The sequence below is a fragment of the Coenobita brevimanus genome, chromosome 61 (genome assembly GCF_032717465.1).
Source record: "Coenobita brevimanus isolate Jiangsu-jjx chromosome 61, ASM3271746v2, whole genome shotgun sequence".
In the NCBI taxonomy this organism is placed as follows: domain Eukaryota; kingdom Metazoa; phylum Arthropoda; class Malacostraca; order Decapoda; family Coenobitidae; genus Coenobita; species Coenobita brevimanus.
The window spans coordinates 36,958,024-36,978,547 of record NC_137014.1 but is presented as its reverse complement, the minus strand read 5'-3'; the positions used below and the strand labels follow the sequence as shown (position 1 = coordinate 36,978,547).

General features: G+C 40.0%; 1 protein-coding gene across 1 annotated transcript in view; it reads left to right on the top strand.

Annotated features, from left to right (window-relative positions):
• The first annotated feature begins 12,285 nt into the window (after positions 1–12,285).
• LOC145403826 (mechanosensitive cation channel TMEM63B-like) overlaps positions 12,286–20,524 on the top strand; it is a 43,117-nt gene continuing 34,878 nt past the window's right edge. The window contains exons 1-5 of the mRNA XM_080275514.1: positions 12,286–12,501; positions 14,737–14,819; positions 16,725–16,757; positions 18,143–18,283; positions 19,413–19,604. Of these exons, the coding sequence (XP_080131640.1) occupies positions 12,286–12,501; positions 14,737–14,819; positions 16,725–16,757; positions 18,143–18,283; positions 19,413–19,604 (665 nt within the window). The remainder of the gene's footprint in view (positions 12,502–14,736; positions 14,820–16,724; positions 16,758–18,142; positions 18,284–19,412; positions 19,605–20,524) is intronic.

Below are 20,524 nucleotides of genomic sequence, written 5' to 3'. Positions count from 1 at the left end.
AGAGGCAGTCACAGGTGCTATTAATACAGTGGCTCGCATGGCTACAGCTCCGGGTGGATGTAGTCTGGTGCTGTTGCAAATTATAAGACTACGCTTGGCTACTTGACCACATTCGCACATATTTTCACGTGTCGGAGCCAGCCTATGAAAGGTATGGAAGGGCTGATCGAAGAGGTGGTTATAATTTTTCAATTTACTAAGGATGAGACAGCAAATGTCAGGTAAATCCTCAGGACAGTAGATTCTTTGAGAAGGTCTTGAGAGATTAATTAATCCAGAGATTATCCCGCTGCTAAATGAAATTAGATTAAGACACCTAAGTTATTCATTGCTTGAACAAGATAAAGGAATGCAATGTTAGTAGAGCTTCGGGGGCAGAAATTTATAGGTTCTTTATGGGACAAGGTATTGTATGGGGTGGGAGTATATACTGTGTATGGGGCAGTGTCGGATGAAGAAGGGGGGAGGGGACAGGATCACCATCCTTCACCCTACCGTCCTTCACCCTCAGGGTACAGTACATTGTCACAGTAAAAGGTCGGACTGTTTACATACTTTGTAAGGTAAGAACTGTGAGGTAAATACTGCTTTATTGGTATTTTAGTTGTGTTATATTTCGTTGCACTATTTACATTACAGCAGTGTTTCTCAACCGGGGGTCCGCGGACCCCTAGGGGGACCACAAAGAGGTGTCAAGGGATCTGTGAAATGCTTGAAGAAAATTATTGAATATGTGAAGTTTACCCTACCGTGTTCTGGTTTTCTGTCTCTCACCTACAACGGTAAATATGAAAATATTAATTGATTTTTCATGTAATGTTTATGGTTAGCATATTCACAAGTAAAATAAATTCATTAGCAAGTAAGAGAGTACCAACTTGTAAATGCCTAGAATATGATTATACTCGTAGCTGTGGGAAAAAGTTGACTTACGGATTGATGCTGCGCAAGTGAGGCAAACGAGACTTTAGGGAAGATTTGGAAGTTATGAATTGTTTTAGCTATTTGGACATGGAGATAGGAGTAGATGGAGCAGAGAAGGAAGAGGGAGAGGGGTCAGTTCTTGTTTCCTGACCCTGACCCAGTTTTGTAGGGGGATCCTCCTTCAGGTGCCGGCCTGGCAGGGCATTTTGGTCCCTGTCATGCTGGCGCCCACCATGACAGTTGCTGGGTAAAGCCTACGGGACCCCAACAACTGGATGATGGGGGGGTGACTCCCCAGCCCATACCCTCCTTTTAATTTGTGTCGTGGTGTCGCAGACGACGCACGATCCTGAGGCTCCAAGCGCGGGTTTACCTTCGGAAGGCACTGCGGGTCGGGGCTTGGAATGTTCTAAGCTTTTCAAAGGATGGTCGAATTCCTTTGTTGTCACGAGAATTGGGGCGACTGGGGGTCGGCATAGCTGCACTCTCTGAAGTAAGGCAACCCAGGCATGGTGAGATCAGTAGCGATGGTTACACATACTACTGGTCTGGCTGTGACGTTGGTGCCCATCTTAGGGGTGTCGCTGTGGCAGGTGCTGCTCACTTTGTCTCATGTGTCGAGAGTTACTCCGGTTGATGGGTTGTTGAACATATAATGCTGGTGAAATTGAAGCATTCCTTGGACTTCATCTCTTTCTTTTGCAGTGTACGCTCCGAGATGAGTGATCTTGAAGAGAAAGAGCCATTCTACACCAAACTTGTCTCTGTTGTGGAACAGTGCCCCTCACGGGATACACTTCTGGTCTTGGGCGACTTTAATGCAGTTACTGGCAATGACAGGGAGGGTTTTAGTGATTGTGTTGGTCCCCATGGCTCTGGAACCAGGAATTCCAATAGTTCTTACCTTCTGGATTTCGCAAAATCCCATAAGTTGAGAATTGCTGGATCCTAACTTCCTGTGAAGCTGATTCAATCCCTCCCATGCTGAGATCGTTCCAACACATGTTTCTTTATGGATCAGATATTGATCAGCCACTTCCTGGACCTGAGAAGTCCTAGGCCGCAACATCCATTGGGTAGCAGATAATTATTTAACTCCATATGACGCAGATCCAAGAAACCTGGCGATGTTCCTCAATTGTTACATAAAAGAGAGGGAAACACCAGTTTCGCTATATCTGGCAATGAAACTATACCTTCAAGCTGGCAGTGCATCTCTGGTGGGAGCCATGCATACGGGAGAAATATGCGTCATATGACCACTTGAAAACATTCAGCACAGACAGCAGTTTCAGTGATCAATCACTGTGAGTAGATTGGTGTGGTGGCCCCACCTCAGGCAATCAAGGGTGTCTTCACCAGTGGTGGTTTTGATAACACTGACCACAACTCATCATCGACAACAGCAACATCAGCCCTCCATGGAACATGCATCAGCATTCAGCAGCATGTCCCTTCAGACAGCCAACAAACTGAGAATCTCACTAGCATCCTAGATCCAGCTGAGATGGGGTAGAAGCTTGAGAAATCCTTGTGGATGTTGCCTAAAGGTTCATGTTCCCGCAGTGGTGCAGACATCTACATGCAAAATCTACTTAGTGATGTATGAAACTATAAACTACTGTATTAGTTTTCGCCACTACAGCATTGTCGGTGTGGCATTGCCTACTTCTGACTGTTAATGGAAATTACTTGCCTCGTGTTTTTCTGTCAAGCATTATGTGTTCGGTGAAACTGTGAACATATAGTTACCAACTTGTTGGCTCACTGCTCAGTACCTGGCACTTGCATCCATATAGTAATACTCATATTGAAAATTTTAATTTATTTCAGTGAGTGAACCTTTCAATGCATGCATTTTTAATGGCTTCAGGGACCTCAAATTATATCTATAAAACACACCACAATACATGGACTTTCTGTGATAGTTTCCAACTATGAGTTGTCCATGTTTTAAGTGTGGCCAGTTTACTTATAAATTTTATCCAGCTTTACATATTTTACCGATAATAGTTATGGTAAACAAAACTATTTTTTTTTTTTTTTACTTTGAAAACCTATTTATTGGATTCCTTGACCCCCCAATGTACACTTTTGACACCAGTGTTGTCGTTATAGCTATAACAGTAGGTAAGATATGGGGTCTGGTGTATTGTCGGCAGCCATTCTTAAAAAAAAAAAAAAAAAAAAAAAAGCAGCATCTATTTCGATACGAAGCGAAATCAGACTTGAAGTTTTAGATTTTTTTTTTTCTATGGCCCTAAGGTACTTCCATACCAAAGGGGACTTTTACATCATGACTTGAAGTCAAAACCCTATTTTTTGCACTTAACTCGTCTACTACAGTAAGGAATCCCACATAAACACTCAGGCTGGTATTATCCACTCAACTGAATGAAAAAATTTGATGTGAACAATAATGAAATACCATACCGGAGTTTTCCCGATCATGAGAGGGTTAACGATGACAGTTTTAATACACAGGCTCTTAGGACACCCAGTGAAATCATCTGACGTCAGAGAGAACAGAATAATAGTGTTCCCGACCATGAGAAGGGTAAAATGCCGGAGACACAGATGCTGGTTACAGTTTATCTGAGGTATGGAAGCACTCTATCATCCTCACAGGCAGGCTAACACAATATGATAACTTTGGTATTGCGTTGGTTAATGCCCAGCTGTATTCACCATGCTGTATCGGCCAGCTTGTACACACACTGTACACGTTCAAATCGTCGTTTATGGGTCCTGAAGGGCAATTTCTCCATAGGACCGAGGAACACCACTTCCTTTACATCGGGAAAAGTGACGTGCCCCCACCCAGGGCTTCATGCATGAGTATAGGTGTGGAAAGTTCCTTGAATGTTGCGTGATAGTGCGTTTGGAAACGTTGATAGAATGCCTGTATTTTTTTTTTTTTTAATAAGAAAATCTATAGACTATAAATTATGTCATCGAGGGAACATCAACAGGGTGCGAACATGTGAGATCTCAGTTGTGAAGGACTCTTGGCGATTATGCTGTACCGACCCAAACGATGGAGGCTCCACAAAGCTGTAATTTGTAATGTATTTATTATAAGCAGGTGTGAATCAGATGGAAGCTGAGCCAGTACACTTGTGCCGGCGGCCATCAAATTGGCATACACCTGTAACTCATGCATATTTCTGACCAACTCCACCTGCCTCCAGAGGACCTACAGCAGGGGTTCCCAACCTTTATTTACCCAATACCCCATTTTCCACACCTCCCTTCACTCATTACCCCTCATTGCTTATGTTTACACAATTGCATTTTAGCTGCTTAACATTTTGATGCCTAGATTTTAGTTTGAATGTAGGACTTAATTAAAGGTTAGGCTAAAACCAAGAGAGTTATTGCAAGGAGTAATTTATTTTTATTATTAACACTGATACCAAATAAACATGACTTTAAACATTCATCTCTGAATTTTAGTATAGGTCTGAAAGTCTATCATAACTGGTATGATTTTTAGATTTTTTTTTTTTGTCACCTCCCCCATTACCCTTCACAAAAGACCAAATTACCCCACATGGGGTAATTTACCCCAGGTTGGGAACCCCTGACCTACAGTGATGGTGAGTAGGGTAGCTTCTAAGAAAACCACCTAGACATTATCCTAGTTTTGAACACATAATCGAGTTACAATCAGGTCTCTCTTGTAATTCATATACTGAGAGGCCATTGCTAATCTTATTGTAGGGACTAATCTAGCCGGTAACTAATCACACAGTAGGAACTAATCTCACGGCTGAAACTAATCTCGGTGGGAAGTGTCGAGCAAGAGTTTGTGGAGGACAGGGGGATAGAGATGCGGTAATGGTGATGGATGGTTGTAAAAACGTTGAGAGGTGGAGAGGCAGAAATGAAGGTCACCAGGGAAGACAGCAGGAGGAAATTTTGTGTGATAAATGGATGAGGAAGTGGCTGCAGGTTCAGGAGCAGAGCAAGGCATCGCTCGACTACTTAGACACAAATTCAAAATCAGTCACTCATCATCTTGGTATAGAGAGTGACCGTGTCTGTATGGCATGTGGGCAGGTATGCTCCAGAAGCAGTATGGCCCATCATAACCAACATGACTGTTTCCATAGGTACAGGTTCCACTGGAATTTCCTTGGGTTCCAGCTTCAACCGTTTGAGTGCCACTAGTTTATATGTAGCCAGGGAAACACAACACATCCTTGTTAACCGATGTGGGTTATTAGCATGTCATCCGTCTGATCTGCACGGCACCAAATCAGAATGAAAGTCTATCGTCCAGAGCTGGTTAATGGAAGCATTTATAACCACTTTAGTTCGAGGGGAGTCTGTAAGCTTATTAGAATTGTTAGAGACCATCCAGAAAGTAACAGAAAACATAGGCTCCTTTGACTCACTTTCCCCTGAATCAAGTTGTCCGACATAAGCTGCAGTGGAATATTAGAATTCTTCCGACCATGAAATGGTCAAGGGGATTATGTAATCAAGAATTCTTTGCCACACCGACATAATATGAGGCCAGATACAGTCCGTCCCTAACTTTGGCACTTATGCATTCACCGTTTTAAATGATGGGGACCAGGTTTTGTGGGGGATAGGGATTTGAGGGTTGATAATGTATGTACTGTAGCGGTACGTAGGCTATACATTCATACAGTTTGGATGATGGGGTCAAACGGCTGAAGAGTCACACTATTGTGAACATGACAGGATACAAAACTCTCACACTGGCAGACGAAAAAGATGTATTTCCAAACAGTTTCGGCGACAGCTGTCGCCCTCTTCAGTGGATTTACAGACAAAACGGCCTGTAGATCCACTGAAGAGGGCAAGACCTGTTGCCGACTTGTTTGAAAATATATTTTTTTCGCCTGCCTTTTTCTTTCTTTCTTTTCTTTTTTTTTTTTTTTGTATCCGTTGGAGTCAAAGTTTTGAGGGCTGTGGGGATTTGAGGGATGATAATATACTCACGTATATACATGCTGTACATACATTTTGAGTGATGGGGTCAAGGTTTTGTGGGGGTTGAGGTTTAAGAGGTGGTAACAAGCATACATACATACATCCATACCTACACAGAAATACAACACAAGAGTATCTCATAGGTCGACCGCGTACCTGCGTCTTACCGGAATAATCGTAAATTTTACAGAGGGACAGGGATAACATACATACGCAGAGTTATAATATTTGCACATACGATGGGCAGGGCAGAGCACTGGCCGGTTAAATGTAGTCTGTTGAGCTTCGCATAAACTGGAAGGGTGTCAGTAAGTGATTAAGCAGTGAATAATTATTTCTTTTCCCCGATAATACTTGCATGGGTGAGTGCGGCCATGTAAGACCATGTTTGTCTTGGTATCCACCTTGCTTAATACATTACCTAACAGATTACTCCTTCCAAGGTGCGTGGAGTACACTACGCACTTTCATTTCTGCTACTTCTTAAGCCTTGCACAAGCACACTGACCTGCAGTTTGGGTAGTATCGTCCGTCATCCGAGTGTTCGCACACGGTGACGTTTGTCGTCTGAATTGAATTATTTATTGTTGTGAAAGGTACAGAGTGTTAATTCATCTTTCACTAGTATCTCTCTTTCGAAGCAGTATCTGTAGTTTGTTGTTTCGATGAGAACTTTACGGACTTCGGTTGCTGTATCGTAAAGATCTCGAGGGAGCAAGTGTTGTTTCTTGGCGAAGTTGGCGAACATTAACCTACCTTCGTGTTTTCTCCCCACACCCACACATACTGTAATTACTACGCAAAAAATAGTTTGTCGTATATGACATCTGTTGATGTGTTCTATGGCAGCGTTAATTTCATTTTGTTTTTTCTTCTTATACTATATATCGCTGCTGTTTAGCGACTTGAAAAATGGATATGACCTCATGTATGTCATGTGACTCACGACCGAATTTTAGCCAACAGAGGAGAACAATTATCGCATTCACCTATGCCTGGCGACACTTTTATTAGTCAGTAGTCTTGAGTCAGTAACAAAAACTATTTTAAGCTAATTACGAGGGTACAAGTAAGGGTGTGTGAATAGAGAAGGTTGAGAGATATTACTGGAACGCATCTGTCAGGTGAATCAGCTGGTCGTGTCTCAGTTTGTTTATTGACGGAGAAGGGAAGATCTTCGATTCCTTCCAGATGGCACTATTTTGCCGCTAATAAGAGCTTTATTTTATAACCTCATTGGTGTATGTTACTGTGTGTGTAGCGTCAGTTGGGCTACACAGAAAGGGAGCTGTTTTTTTATTGTCTTAGCCGTGAGTACAAGTAAATAATACGGATATTGTGGATTGTCATTGTGATGAGGTAATGGCACAATTTGTTGTACCCAAACAACGTGAGGCAGTTGCAGCTCAGGTGATAAATTGAGGGAAAAGACGACGTAGTAATGCTTCTTCAGTGATCTGAGCAGTTGTGGTTTTCATTGTTCGTGCAATCATGTAATCAGACCTCAGATAAGACCCGTTTTAGATAAATCCATGTTGAAGTTGCAGATCTTTTGTATTGATAATCTCTGCAGTTATCAAAGTATTACCCTGTACTATACTGAGTGGATGAAAATATGCCCTGTGATGTGTTGAGGTGATGTGGTCATGAGTTATATAATATGTTCACTTCTCCATATGTTTCTTTTATTAGATGTTGACTTTTTGTTATCCAAAGAATAAAATATCTTGGCATAATCATAGACACAGATATCATCACCCACAGTGCTTACTCGTATGAATCTATAATAAACATATGCTTCACTTTAAGCTGCAGAAACTCCTTATCAAATAAGTTCTTCATTTTCATGATAGTTTTTTATGTTTTTCTGGTTATTTTTGGGGAAGTAAATGAACACTTCATGTTAAATTTCTTTCCCTCTTGTTTTTAGCCATGCTGCTTCTGCTGTATCAACTGTTTCTCGAGTATAATGGCGGACACATTCTCCAATATACGTCCTAGTTGGCTTTTAGTACCTCTTAAACGTTTTATCCAAAATTAACCTAACCAAACCTAGCAATTCAACTTAACAATCAACATTTGAGTAAGTTTTAGTAAGTATGCTAGTAGAAATGTCAGTGAGAAACATGATGTTACAGTCAGTCTATCAGTCTTTTGCCAGACGCCTCAATCCCGTAAGGGGTGGCCACAAACAAATCGCCTCCATGTCGCCCTGTCCGACCATTGCCTTGCTCCCAGCTCACACCCTCCTCTCTCATATACCTCTCCACTCATCCCTCTATCTCATCCTCGGCCTTCCCCTCACTCGCATACACTCTCCTCGTTAGTCTTTTGCTCTCCATCCTCTCCACATGGCCAAACCACTTCAGTGTATTTCTCCTAACGCTTTCTGTCACATCCACACCACAACGCTCCTTCACTTCCTCATTTGTCAGCCAGTCTTTGCACATAACTTCACAGGCTCCTCTCAAATAACTCAATTCCACTGCTCTCGCTCTTGACTTGTGTCCCTCCAACAAAGTCCAATCTTCACGTCCATATGTTAGCTTTGGTATCGTAGCTAATACATACTGTAATGCAGTGTTTTTTTTTTTTTACTTCCATGCTCACTTCTCTGTTCCTTGTCACTGCTTTCAAAGAACCAGCAACCTTTCTTCCCTGTTGTACCCTTTCAAGCATTTCACCCTCTAAACTTCCATCTTACTCATCACACTGCCCAAGTACTTAAACACACTCATGTTTTCCATTTCCACCTCATCCAGCCTTACTGTACTGTACATTCAATGGCTTCATTTCTCTCAAAGACCATAACTTTACTCATCCCTACATTCATCTTTAGATTCCTTTTCTTACACACACTCATACTCATGTGCCACACCTTGCAGTTCCCCTTCATTTTCACTTAACAATGCAGTATCTTCAGTAAATAACAGTACAGGGAGATTCTAAACACTACCCTCTCTCATTAGGGTCACTTCAACATCCACAGCCCTACCTTTTATCTCTTTTAAAACCCCATCCATATATAGAGTGACCAGCCATGGGGCCATGACGCATCCCTGTTCCAATCCAACATTCAGATCGAAAAATTCATTCAGGTCGCTATCCACAGTACTTTGTTTTGAAGGACTTTCAACCATACTTCAAGTGGTGGAAGGTGTTCTCATCCAAGACCACATGATAGAGTATGGGTGAAAATAGTGTTATCCAACAAAAATGCATTTTCCAGCCGATGGTCTGTGAATCCCTTCCATCATGTGGCCCCTCATTTGATCTATCATTATCTGACTGATCTTCCAGGAATGCAACTCAGTCATATAGTGAGATTGGCCTGTGAAGTGCAATCACATGTGATGTGTGAATTTTGTCTCTAACACCTGTCGTGTTGAAACTTTTGGGTGTAACATGTGACTTTCATCCTTAACTGTTATGTTGTAAGTTTTTGGTGTAGTGTGGATGAAAGAACTTATGAAAATTCTGTAATTACAGTAAAACCTTGATATAACGGACTTCAGTAGACCGAAATTTGCTTTTATCAGACTCGAGGAGCTACCGGACTAAATTCTTATACAGTCATCTCGCCTAAAGTGCGCCTGCACAAAGTGTGTCTCATCTAATGTGCGACGGGGGTCTGACAATAATTATTTAGAAAGTGCATTTGCTGTTTGCAGTGTGTGATGGGCATGAAAAATTGAGGCAAATACGGTATTTTTTCGCAACTGGAGAGCGTAATTTGTAGTGTGCAATGGGTAAGGGTGGGGCTGGTGTGTGAGTGGGTTCCAAGACAATTCGCTGTCAAGTCAGTTCGCTGTCAGACAGTTCACTGTCAGAACATGGACAGTTCCCCGTCAGGACAATTTGCATCCTGGATGATTCTCTGTCATTCTATAAATATACTTATTATTTAATTAATCAGTACTTAAATAACTATATTTCAGGGGGATCCATCAAATTCTGTGGTCAGTAGCGTAGGCTTTCGATATTATTTATTAGTTGCGCCTTTAGTCAGAAATTAACTTGTTTCTTCTTCACTATAGTTGCCTTTAAATTATATTCTAACATCACTCATACCTGTCTTCATTAATGACAACAAATTGTCTTGTTGTTGTTGTGATGGTGAATTGTCCCGAAACCTTCCGTGATACGGCCTTGGTACCACAACAACAAATTTCATTATCTACCCTCTGTACAATGCTGGTAAAGTCTTGAATTTTCATAATAAATATACAGTACGGGTATTACTCTTGTATGTTTCTATTGTAAGTTTTCCTTTTGTATTTTAGTTAGGGATAGGTATTGGTGAATCAGTACAGTTTAGGAAAATTCAGGATGTGTTGCCCATAAAGCCATTTTAACATAGGATCCCACTCTTTGCAAAGTGTGAATTTATAAAATGCAACGGGCCATGTCGCCCATATTCATGCACTTAAAGTGAGATGATTGTATATTGGAAAGAGTCCAATAAAGCCAGAAGCAGTCTGGACTGCCTGACTACTTCAGCTATGTTCACCACAATAAGGTATGGTAAATAAAAGACATGTTTATTAGTGTACAGTACAGTATTATTATATATATTATACCATCTGATTAATGTAGTGAAGTTATAACACAGTACAGTACCACAGTGGTAGTCAAAACTGTTTAAAAACTGTTCATGCGATCCGGACTAATGTCTGGTATATCAGAAAAAGTCCAGATTAGTAGGGCGAAGTCCGGATGTCGCTTTTATCGGAATTTCGCATTGTTCGGAATGGTTTGGGCCCCAATTAGTCCTTTATAGTGAGGTCTTACTGTAATTCCTTCCCCAGTCTCAAACCCATAGTCCATCTTTTGACCCTTCAACCCACATCACCCTTCTGTAAACACCTGTTGTTTACCAGAATGATGCCAAATACCAGTGTTAATTGCAGGATGCTCACTTTATATGTACCTTTCTGCTCAAAGGTTAATAAAATGGCAGAATTTCCATTCTTTGTCCTTCTGTTGAAGGTTAAGGGAATGCCGCACGAGGTGGCAGGTCACCAGGCTACAAGACATAATTACACCAACCTGGGATACAAGAAGAAAAAATAAACTTTCCAACATACTGTACTTACTGTTCCATACCATAATAAAAACCTAGTGCCAATAGCTCATCCTAAGGGAATGCAGAATTCACTGTAGCTAATTTGTCAGGGAAAATCAATCACATAATATGCACTTTAATTCAGGAACACATGAGAATTTTCAGCAACACACTGTCCTTCACAGCAGTTCTTGCCTCACTTCCTGGGGAACCAAAACAAAGTACAAGCTCTACTTTTTCATGTTTTTTTTCGTGACTGTGTCCACAATGGATTCAGTAATGCCAAAGCACAGACCTCATTGACAACCTTTTTTTTGGTTGTCAGGTAATTCTTTGGTTCATTTTTTTTTTAAAGGCTCCAACATGCTTGTATGTGTTGGCTTTGGTCATGTAATGAAGGCTTGCCACACTGCTTGATCTCTAGCAGCCTCTCTCTTTAGTCACATCCCTGAAGTCGTGCTGTGACCTCGTTCCAGGTCATTTTGGCCTGACTCATGCAACCCTGCCTTGAATGTTCACACCTCTTACCCTCCTCAAATACCCAAATGCTTGAACATTTTTTTTTCCTCGACAAAGGTTAAACTGAGAGGCTTCTGAGATAGTCCTGCAAATGTCTGTACCATAATTTACCGGGGACAACACACACACACACACACACACACACACACACACACACACACACACACACACACACACACACACACACACACACACACACACACACACACACACCCATCTACCCATCTACCCGGCTAGCACTAAGTACAGTACAGATCATCAGAGATATTGTACATAGTGAAGTTATATGCAAGGACTTCCATGTGCATGGATGGAGTGCAGGGAAGTGGTGCGGCACATTGTGGGCGAGGCTCGTGCAGGCTAATGACATCACCACTTGGGAGGTTTGAATCATCCTGGGGGGCAGGGGTTACCATATTCATCCATGATTTTCAGCGACAGTGGGTTGTAACTAAAAAATGGGTTACTATAAGAGTTGGCTGCTGGTATGAGGGAATACTGATAGCATAACGGAAGAACATGTTAGTGGGGAGATGACTGTACTGTACTTGTGTTTAATGAATACAGGTACTGGTGTATATTTTCCCGATTGATGCTGGTATTCAAGTCTTGAATTATGACTGACATAATATCTGTTAATTTATATAGTATTAAAATCCTCTTCATTTAAGTTTTGGTCTCTACAAGGATTCATTTTCATTTGAGGGCAAACAAACTACATATGGTACAATTTTATAGGTCCAGTTTTTCTTTAGTTATTCCACATTGCAAGGAGGAAATATTAATGTGGTCCTTACTTTTCCAATGTCCAGATGGAAGCAACAGAGAAAGTATTTGCCTTTCCAACAATAGAGCCTCCTCTTGGCTATGATGATGATGATGATGAGGGAGATACTGCATTTGTGTTGAGACTGGAGCCTGAGCCAAGGCAGTGCAATCAGTATGTGGTGCAGAACAAGACACATTTCCTTTATGGTGGCTATGAAGGCATCCCAGAGAACATCCTTATCAACTTTCTCGGCTGGATTGTAAGTATTGATCATAAAACTGCTTAATATAAAGTTGAATGGTGTTAGGACAGTGTGTATTTTGAAATTTCACAGTTCCAACTGTAGTACAGTAGGATGAAGAATAATGACTGGGATGATTCATTTATAGTGGATTCTAATTGTTTAAAAAAAAATTTACTGTATTTCTTTATTACAGTATTTTGTTTTACCTATCTTGATATTTGTAATTAGTATGAAAGTATCCATGTTAAGGCATACAGCACATCTTATATTCTGGATTTGAGCATTTTTTATTCAGCTAAACTGTGTGCTACCTGAGTTATCCAGACAGTCATGTTGTGACCATCATCATCATCATCATCATGATCATCATCCAATCCTACATCGCCCCATGAGGAGCGTGGGAGCCTGGGGCTAGGCAAGTTGGTCCTAACATTTAAGTTGAGAGTGACTAGCCTCACTCATCCCTGAGTGGCATTATGTGAGTAATATACCCCAACCACCCCATGGATATAAACGTTCATTGGCTCAATATGATTGGAGCACCGTAATTACTCACTAAACCACCAGGCACCAAAATTTGGTTATATGGTTACCACCCAGCATAGTAAATGGTTTCCTAGTGCACAGGAAACCATTTGGTTTGTCACTCTACCATACCAGTTAAAAAAAAGGGGGGGGGGAATTAAAGAAAAAGAGGGGGAGTTGGTACTTGGTAATTTGCAAAGCCAGCCATGCTTCATTCATACACTTCAGTTTCTTACTTCTTTAGCTTCCATTTACACACATTCACCATATCCATCCGCATTTTCTTTGCCTTCCATGCCTCTTCCAATCATCTCATTCACTGATGTGTACCTGTTTCACTATCAATTCTGCATCCAATCTCTTCATGTAACTTCACCATGTATGAACTCACTTCCGTCCACATTTATCATAAATCATAGCGTTTTTGTATCCTGTCCACTCTTCATACTCCGTGCACATTTCCCAACAGTCCCATTCCACTGTTTTTAGTCTTTTTACACTAATTCCCCAGCGAAGTCTCACACCCATATGATAATGTGGGCACTAAACCACCATCTTGCATTCTTTCTCAGCATCCAAACTCAATCCATTTATTTCATTTCAAGGCCGTCATAGCACCAGCACATTTTTGACCTGAGCCATTTTGCATTTCACTTCTTATGCATGTATACTTTTTTTTTTTTCTGCTGTCATACCCACTTTATGTGTTTCAGTCTCATCAGTTTATTCCCTTTGTTCATTAACCACTTCTTTACTGCATCATATCACGACATCATTGTATTCTTCCTCAGCATTGGTGCTGGGTGCTGATGCCAACATGAGGGTATCATATAGGTGCAATACCGCACACCGATTCACATCCAACTCTTCATTTGAAGAGTGTGGTATTCATGTACCACACTTAGTTTTTGCAGTGTGTCACATTTTTTTGCGCAGTACACAGATACCACAAAACATATTGCAGTACAGAAAGATTAAAATTCCATTTGGATTCACCTCAACCACTTCTTGTATCTTTATTTCGCTGGTATTTTTTGCACAGTACGCAGATACCACAAAACATACTGCAGTACAGAAGGAGTAAAACTCCATTTGGATTCACCTCAACCACTTCTTGTATCATTATTTTGCTGGCATTTCAGCCTTCACCTCCATGAAACCATACCTTTCATAGTCAGTGATAGCCTTGCAGCACCATACACATCTTTAACATTCATAGCCAAGCACTCTTTGATTGCATTCCATGAATATTCTAAATCCATTTGCCTCCAGTTCATTGACTCTGACCCCTCCACTACCCAAACCATGCACCATTCATCTTTATGCTGTGTCTCAGCATCTCTATTAAACGCTGAGTACTCCTCTCCCAAGCTTCTTTCAGTTTCACCTGGCACACCACAGTCATTTGGTCTGATAAATCACTCCTATGAGATTAAATTTTTCAAATTATTCTCAGCTTCAGACAGGACCACTCCTTCTCTCATCTGATTAACAGTCCTCTCTTGCATCATTTTGCCAACACCAGTTATCTTTACTGTCAAACTCCATGTTAAATCTCACCACATAGCCTACCTACAGACACTACAGCTTCTATTAAATGATCTTTACTGTCAGAGTCTGTGTTAAATCTCAGCACATACTCATCACTATAGCTTATGTCACAGCCTTTAGCACAGTGTATAAACTGTAAGCTACTTCTGGTAACTTCTTTCACCCCCCCAACAGATTCTGCTGAGCCTATTTACTTTCCTGCGTAAGAAGGCTTGGAACTATGGTCGTCTGGCACTTGTGCAGAAGTATGAGAGCAGGTAGGTTTGAGTGTATGTATATGTGTTTGAGTATGCTATGTGTAAAAGCAGAGTTTTATCACTTTTGCCTTGCCTTGTAAGTCCTTACATTTCTGCTGCTAGAACAACTTTTTTGAGCACTACAAAAATAATTTCCTTTAGTTACTTGTCATACATTGACCTATATTAATGTTTGTTTTATTGTCATGGTTTGAATACCCATTTAGTCTCTGGAATGCAGTAAATTATATTACAGTATTTTTGCTTTATTGTTTTCCCAAATTTGTACTTCCTTTGTAGTGTGCTTTCTCTTATTATAGTGTTTGTTGCCTTAACTCTCTCTCTTACTCTCCCTGTCTGTCTGTCTGTCTGTCTGTCTGTCTCTCTCTCTGTCTGTCTGTCTGTCTCTCTCTCTCTCTCTCTCTCTCTCTCTCTCTCTCTCTCTCTCTCTCTCTCCAGTATTTTGCATCATACATTAATTTTTTCCTGTACTGTATAATATTTAGTAATATCAAGTGGCGTATTGTGTGGTGTAAAGTATTTCGACATTTTTTTTTTTTTTTTTTTTTTTTTTTTTTTTAATGAGGAAGTTCACTTAACTAATGAAAATCATGTCTTAGGACCAGTTCTTGTAAAACTTAGTGAGGTTTATGGTAGATTACTTTTTTTTTTTTAGCTGTTAGGCTTTTTTTTTTTTTTTTTTTTTTTTTTTAAGACATTAGGCTTTCTGAATGCTATTACAGGTACTGAACCATGGTGTCATTAAACCAACAATAACTATTAAAATGGTAAACCTTATGACTTGCCGGTGTAAAAATGTACCTAGTCATCCTTTGATGCATTATTGCTGTGAAAATGCAGGATTAGATTAGCTTTGCTAAGACTTTAACATTCACAGACACCACTAGTCCAACCAAGCAGTTTTCGAAATGCATTTCTTACTCTGTATCTACACCTATTTGTTAAACACTGAGAGGGAGCATACCACCTTTCAATGACAGAAAGTGGTGTTTCTAGGATATATGTATCAGTTGTCCTTCAGGACCAGTAAAATATAGTTTGAACATGTATGTTGTAGGTGGGGGTGCTCACCATCCACTCACTCGATGTAGTGCTGCTCTCGGATGTCTACCTTTTCCTCTCCTCCATCCTTCTTTCCTTCCATCCCCTTCTGTCTTTCTTTCCTTCATTCTTTCCTCATCCTTCTGCCAACTGGTGACTTTACACTCTCTCTTCTGTCTTTCTTTCCTTCATTCTTTCCTCTTCCTTCTGCATGTGGATGACTCTACAAGAGTGACAAGCCAAATGGTTTCCTGTACACCAGGACCATTTACTGTGTTGGGTGGTAACCATATAACCAAATTTTGGTGCGTGGTGGTTTAGTGGGTAATTATGGCGCTCCAGTCAAATTGAGCCTGTGTAGGTTTATATCCAAGGGGTGATTGGGGTTTATTGCTCATGTAATGCCACTCACGGATGAGTGAATGTTAGGCATGTATAAACCAGCTTCTACAATAAACACATCCAGGCATACCCACTGCCTCTTAAAAAAAAATATATATATGATATTACTTCTGTAATGGTCATATATTTTTCACAAGCTGAATGTGACAATGTAAATTTCCATCTTTTGGTATTTTGTAATGTATTAATGTACAGTAGTCATAGGTAGAAAGTGAACTTCCCTTATAATTACTTACATTTTTGTTGTTGTTCTTTAGAATTATATAAACTTTAACTGGTTTTAGTAAGTATATTGTGTCTTTGGAATGCTGAATACTTTGCTAACCCTTTAAGTTTGTAGCTTTATTTTGCTTAGTGGCTTTATTTTTGGAATCCAATATCCTTCAGGCATGCTTACATTTTTTGAGCTGGATATTATCTTTCTCTTATTAATTGTGTACACTTTATGCTTTCTCATTTCAGAATAAAGCACCTTGGCTTCAGTCAGTACAATGTGTAGGTTCCTAGTATTTTTTCACAGTTTGTTTGTTTTCATATGTATGACTGTTAATTTTCTACATAGCATAGTGTATGGTAATTTTAGTATAAGTGCATTTAATCACTAATTGTAGCTTAAGGCTTTGATTAAATTACAGCAAATGAGAAATTATTATGGATTTGCATATTACATTCTGTAGGCATGTTTTCTAATGCCCTTATACAGTGTCATAGTGCATTGGGAAATAGACATACTGTATGGATATTTGGGAATGTTGGAACAGTGTCTCTAGAAGGAACCTGTGAATATGAGAGACCAGTTTGCCAAGCCTCATGGTTCCGAGACAGTCAGCATATGTATTTGGTTAGTACCATAAACATACTCTGTAGCACTTTTGAATGGTATTGTGTTATTTATGCAGTAGCCTACTGTGCTGTAATCTCTTGCTTAACATGCTTCCCTTTATCATGGCTTTTTCAGATACAGTGTACTGTAAAGCTGTTAAATTGCATAAACCACTTCACTCAACACACCATTGCAAAGTATTAAGTGGTCAAGATGTGTAATGAAAGATCGGGGTAGATAGTATGTATTAAACAAGTTAAAAAGAAAGAATGAACATGATTAGGGCATTTTTCTGTAGAGCAAATAAGTGATAGACAGATCAGGATATCAAGATGGTAGCACGGAGGAAGAACGAGAAGCAAAAGATGACAGAGATGTATTTATCCAATAAATTAAGAGTTGAAAAAGATGGGAGAGACCATTGTGCAACAGGCTGGTTCAGGTTGATGATGATGATGATGATGATGGTAATGTGTTTGTGCACACATGTTAATCTGTATACTGTATTTTCATTTGTGTGTGTGTGTGTGTGTGTGTGTGTGTGTGTGTGTGTGTGTGTGTTTGTGTTTTATAAAATAATTCATTTAGCCATGTATAGTGCTTTTGTGATTTTTCAAAGAGTTTATTTACTCAGAAGTTATGCATACAGATCATTAAATGAGTTGCACTATTAATGCCCCATGTCTAACACCGCATTGTGTTAGAGCCCCATAATTAATAGCAATGATATTGTTACTGAGTTATCCTCATATTGTAAAGAAGTTATTGATTTTTTTAGGTTATTTCTTTTGATATTTTCTTTAAAGAAAATGAATGCAGTATTATGAGATCTAAAATACATCCCAAGATTTCTAAAGCATGATATAGAGGCATTGTTAGATAATAGTGTCCATAATACCCGTTTTTTAAAATTTATGTACAATATACAGTATCTCATAATTGTTGCATGACACACATTCTTTGATAAATAATTTCAGTGTAATATTCTCAACATTGCTTCTTTCAGTCTCGTGGTAATTATTTTGTGTTAATGGTGGCATGTGTATGGGCATTTCAGATGGACACAGTTGTTTTATGGGAAGGAGACTGACACAGGGAAGGTTGCATCGGGGGAGATTGATTCAGTTTCCTCACTCGAGTTCAACATGCAGCTGGACAAGGGCTACTTTTCCTGGATACCTGCTCTCTTCAAGATAAAGTTAGTTTTTTACTTGTTAGATTTATGCTCTTGAGTCAAGATCTCTGGTGTAATTTTTCATATGGAGTACTTTGAAACTGCTGCTTGATTGTTGTGTAAATTCCAGGTTCACTGAAAGGTAGACAGTAGATTCAAGTTTACAGTAGTACACTCAGAATGTATTACTGTATATAAATAAAGAAAATGTAAGTCATATCAGTCCAGTGTAATTACAGTGTTACTTCATCAGGCTTTGAGTTCTGTTCCAACTGGCATGAGCAAAGGAGAGTTATCCAAAGAAAGTTTTACTTTATGGCCCATATTCTCTGGTGAGGATACAGGCCCATGCTGAAAAGAGATTAGAGAAAATCTGAATTTCTACCACAGACATTTAGATGCACCAACACACCCTCACCTCTGCCCATTCTTGCCCACTTACTTCCTGTCTGGTCATGACTTAAAGATGTGTTATGCAAAATAATTAGCTAAGGGGTTGGTATTAGAAAACCTAATCTGACAAGAATATAGCTCTGTGTTAACAGTTTCTCTCTATCTATTTAGGAAGGTGAGAAAACAAAACAAAAAAACAAAAAATGTTAAGAAGACAAGGATGGGGCAAAGAAAACTGCTAATGAAGGGTTTGGAGAGAAATTATTAGATGAAGGAGCTCCAGCCAGATGTGGCTCATGAGTTTTTATCCAGGTGGTGGTTGGGATTATTTTTATTTATAAATTTATTTATAAAGTCACGTAGGGAATGAGCAATGAATCACAACACTTAAATGTTTGGACTGAGCCCAGCCCCTGGCTTCTATGCTCCTAATGGGACAATAGATTGGACTGTAGATAGGTTAGTTGGTTGTAGCTGATGATTTTAACAGCCAATCTTTTATTAATAATTTAGATGCCTTAGAGGGCCTGAGACTAGGTTTCTGTAGTCCATACCATTTAATCCCTTCAACCCAAGGATAGCATTTTCATTTTACTCTTGCTGCCACTAGATGATTTTATTCAGTTTTAGAGAACAGTTTTGGAGAATCCCTACAGTAGAAGGAGCTGTTGAAGACCATCTTTAATCCTTCCAGTTTGGAAAGACTCTCCTAAGGTGAATGACTTTTTTTCTCTCTCTCTCTCTCTCTCTCTCTCTCCAGAGATGAGCAAATCCTGTCAAAGAGTGGCCGTGATGCTGTGAATTACTTGTCCTTCCAGCGGCACATCATAGTCTACATGATGATTGTGTGTGTCATCAGCATCACCATTATTCTCCCCATCAACTTCCAGGGCACACTTGAAGGTGGCCAGAAGGAATTTGGGCACACCACCATGGCTAATCTTAACCCACAGTTAGTATCCAGTGAATCATTCACTGTTAACTTGAACTTGCTGGCGAGTCTTTTGAATGTGTGAAAGAGTTTTGTTGTTTAGGAGACATGTTATGTGCTGGAGGTGGGGCAGGAGCTAGCTCAGTGGCCAGAGTGAGGAGTGGTTGGAATTGCTAGGGAATCTTTGTATGCAGCATGTGTTAGGAGTGTAATGCAGTATGGTAGTGAGTCCTGGGCAACAATGGAAGAGGATATTTGCAGGTTCAAACATACAGAAGTGGCAATGATGAAGTGGATGTGCAATGTGTTCTTGAGTGCCTGGGGGGGCTAGGTTTATGATGGAAAAGTTGAGAGGTATGATGGGACTGGAGTGTATTGTTGTTGTGATGAGGAGAGGTAGACTGAGATGGTTTGGGCATGTGGAGAGGATGGGGGATGATGTTTGGTTGTGGAAAGCGAGAGGTGTTACTGTTGAGGGTGGTGTAGCAAGAGGTAGGCCAAAAAAGTCCTGGGACGAGGTCATTGAGTGTGACCTTAGGATTAAGGGACTAAATACGGAGGTTGCCAGAGATCAAGCTGCATGGAGAGCCGCCATTAGGTGGCCAAGGCCGACACATGCAAATATGTTAGAGCCTTCAAAAACGAAAACGAATCATTCACGCTGAACAGTGTCACATCTGCTCTTAAGAATTTCACTCAGGGGTAGTTATAGTCCTGTATAGTATTGTTACAGCTTATTTATAAAAAAAAAAAAAAAAAAAAGTAAGAAATTCACTTTCCTGAGATCGCCAGGTGTGGTACCCATAGTGTCCTATTCTTAATTTACATATTTTATAGCCCCAAAAAACATTAAGGAATATCATGATGGTGTTAATGTAGGCAGTCCTTATCATAAGTAAGGAAGGGGTTCTAAAAATTTCATGAGTTTTACCTACAGTTGC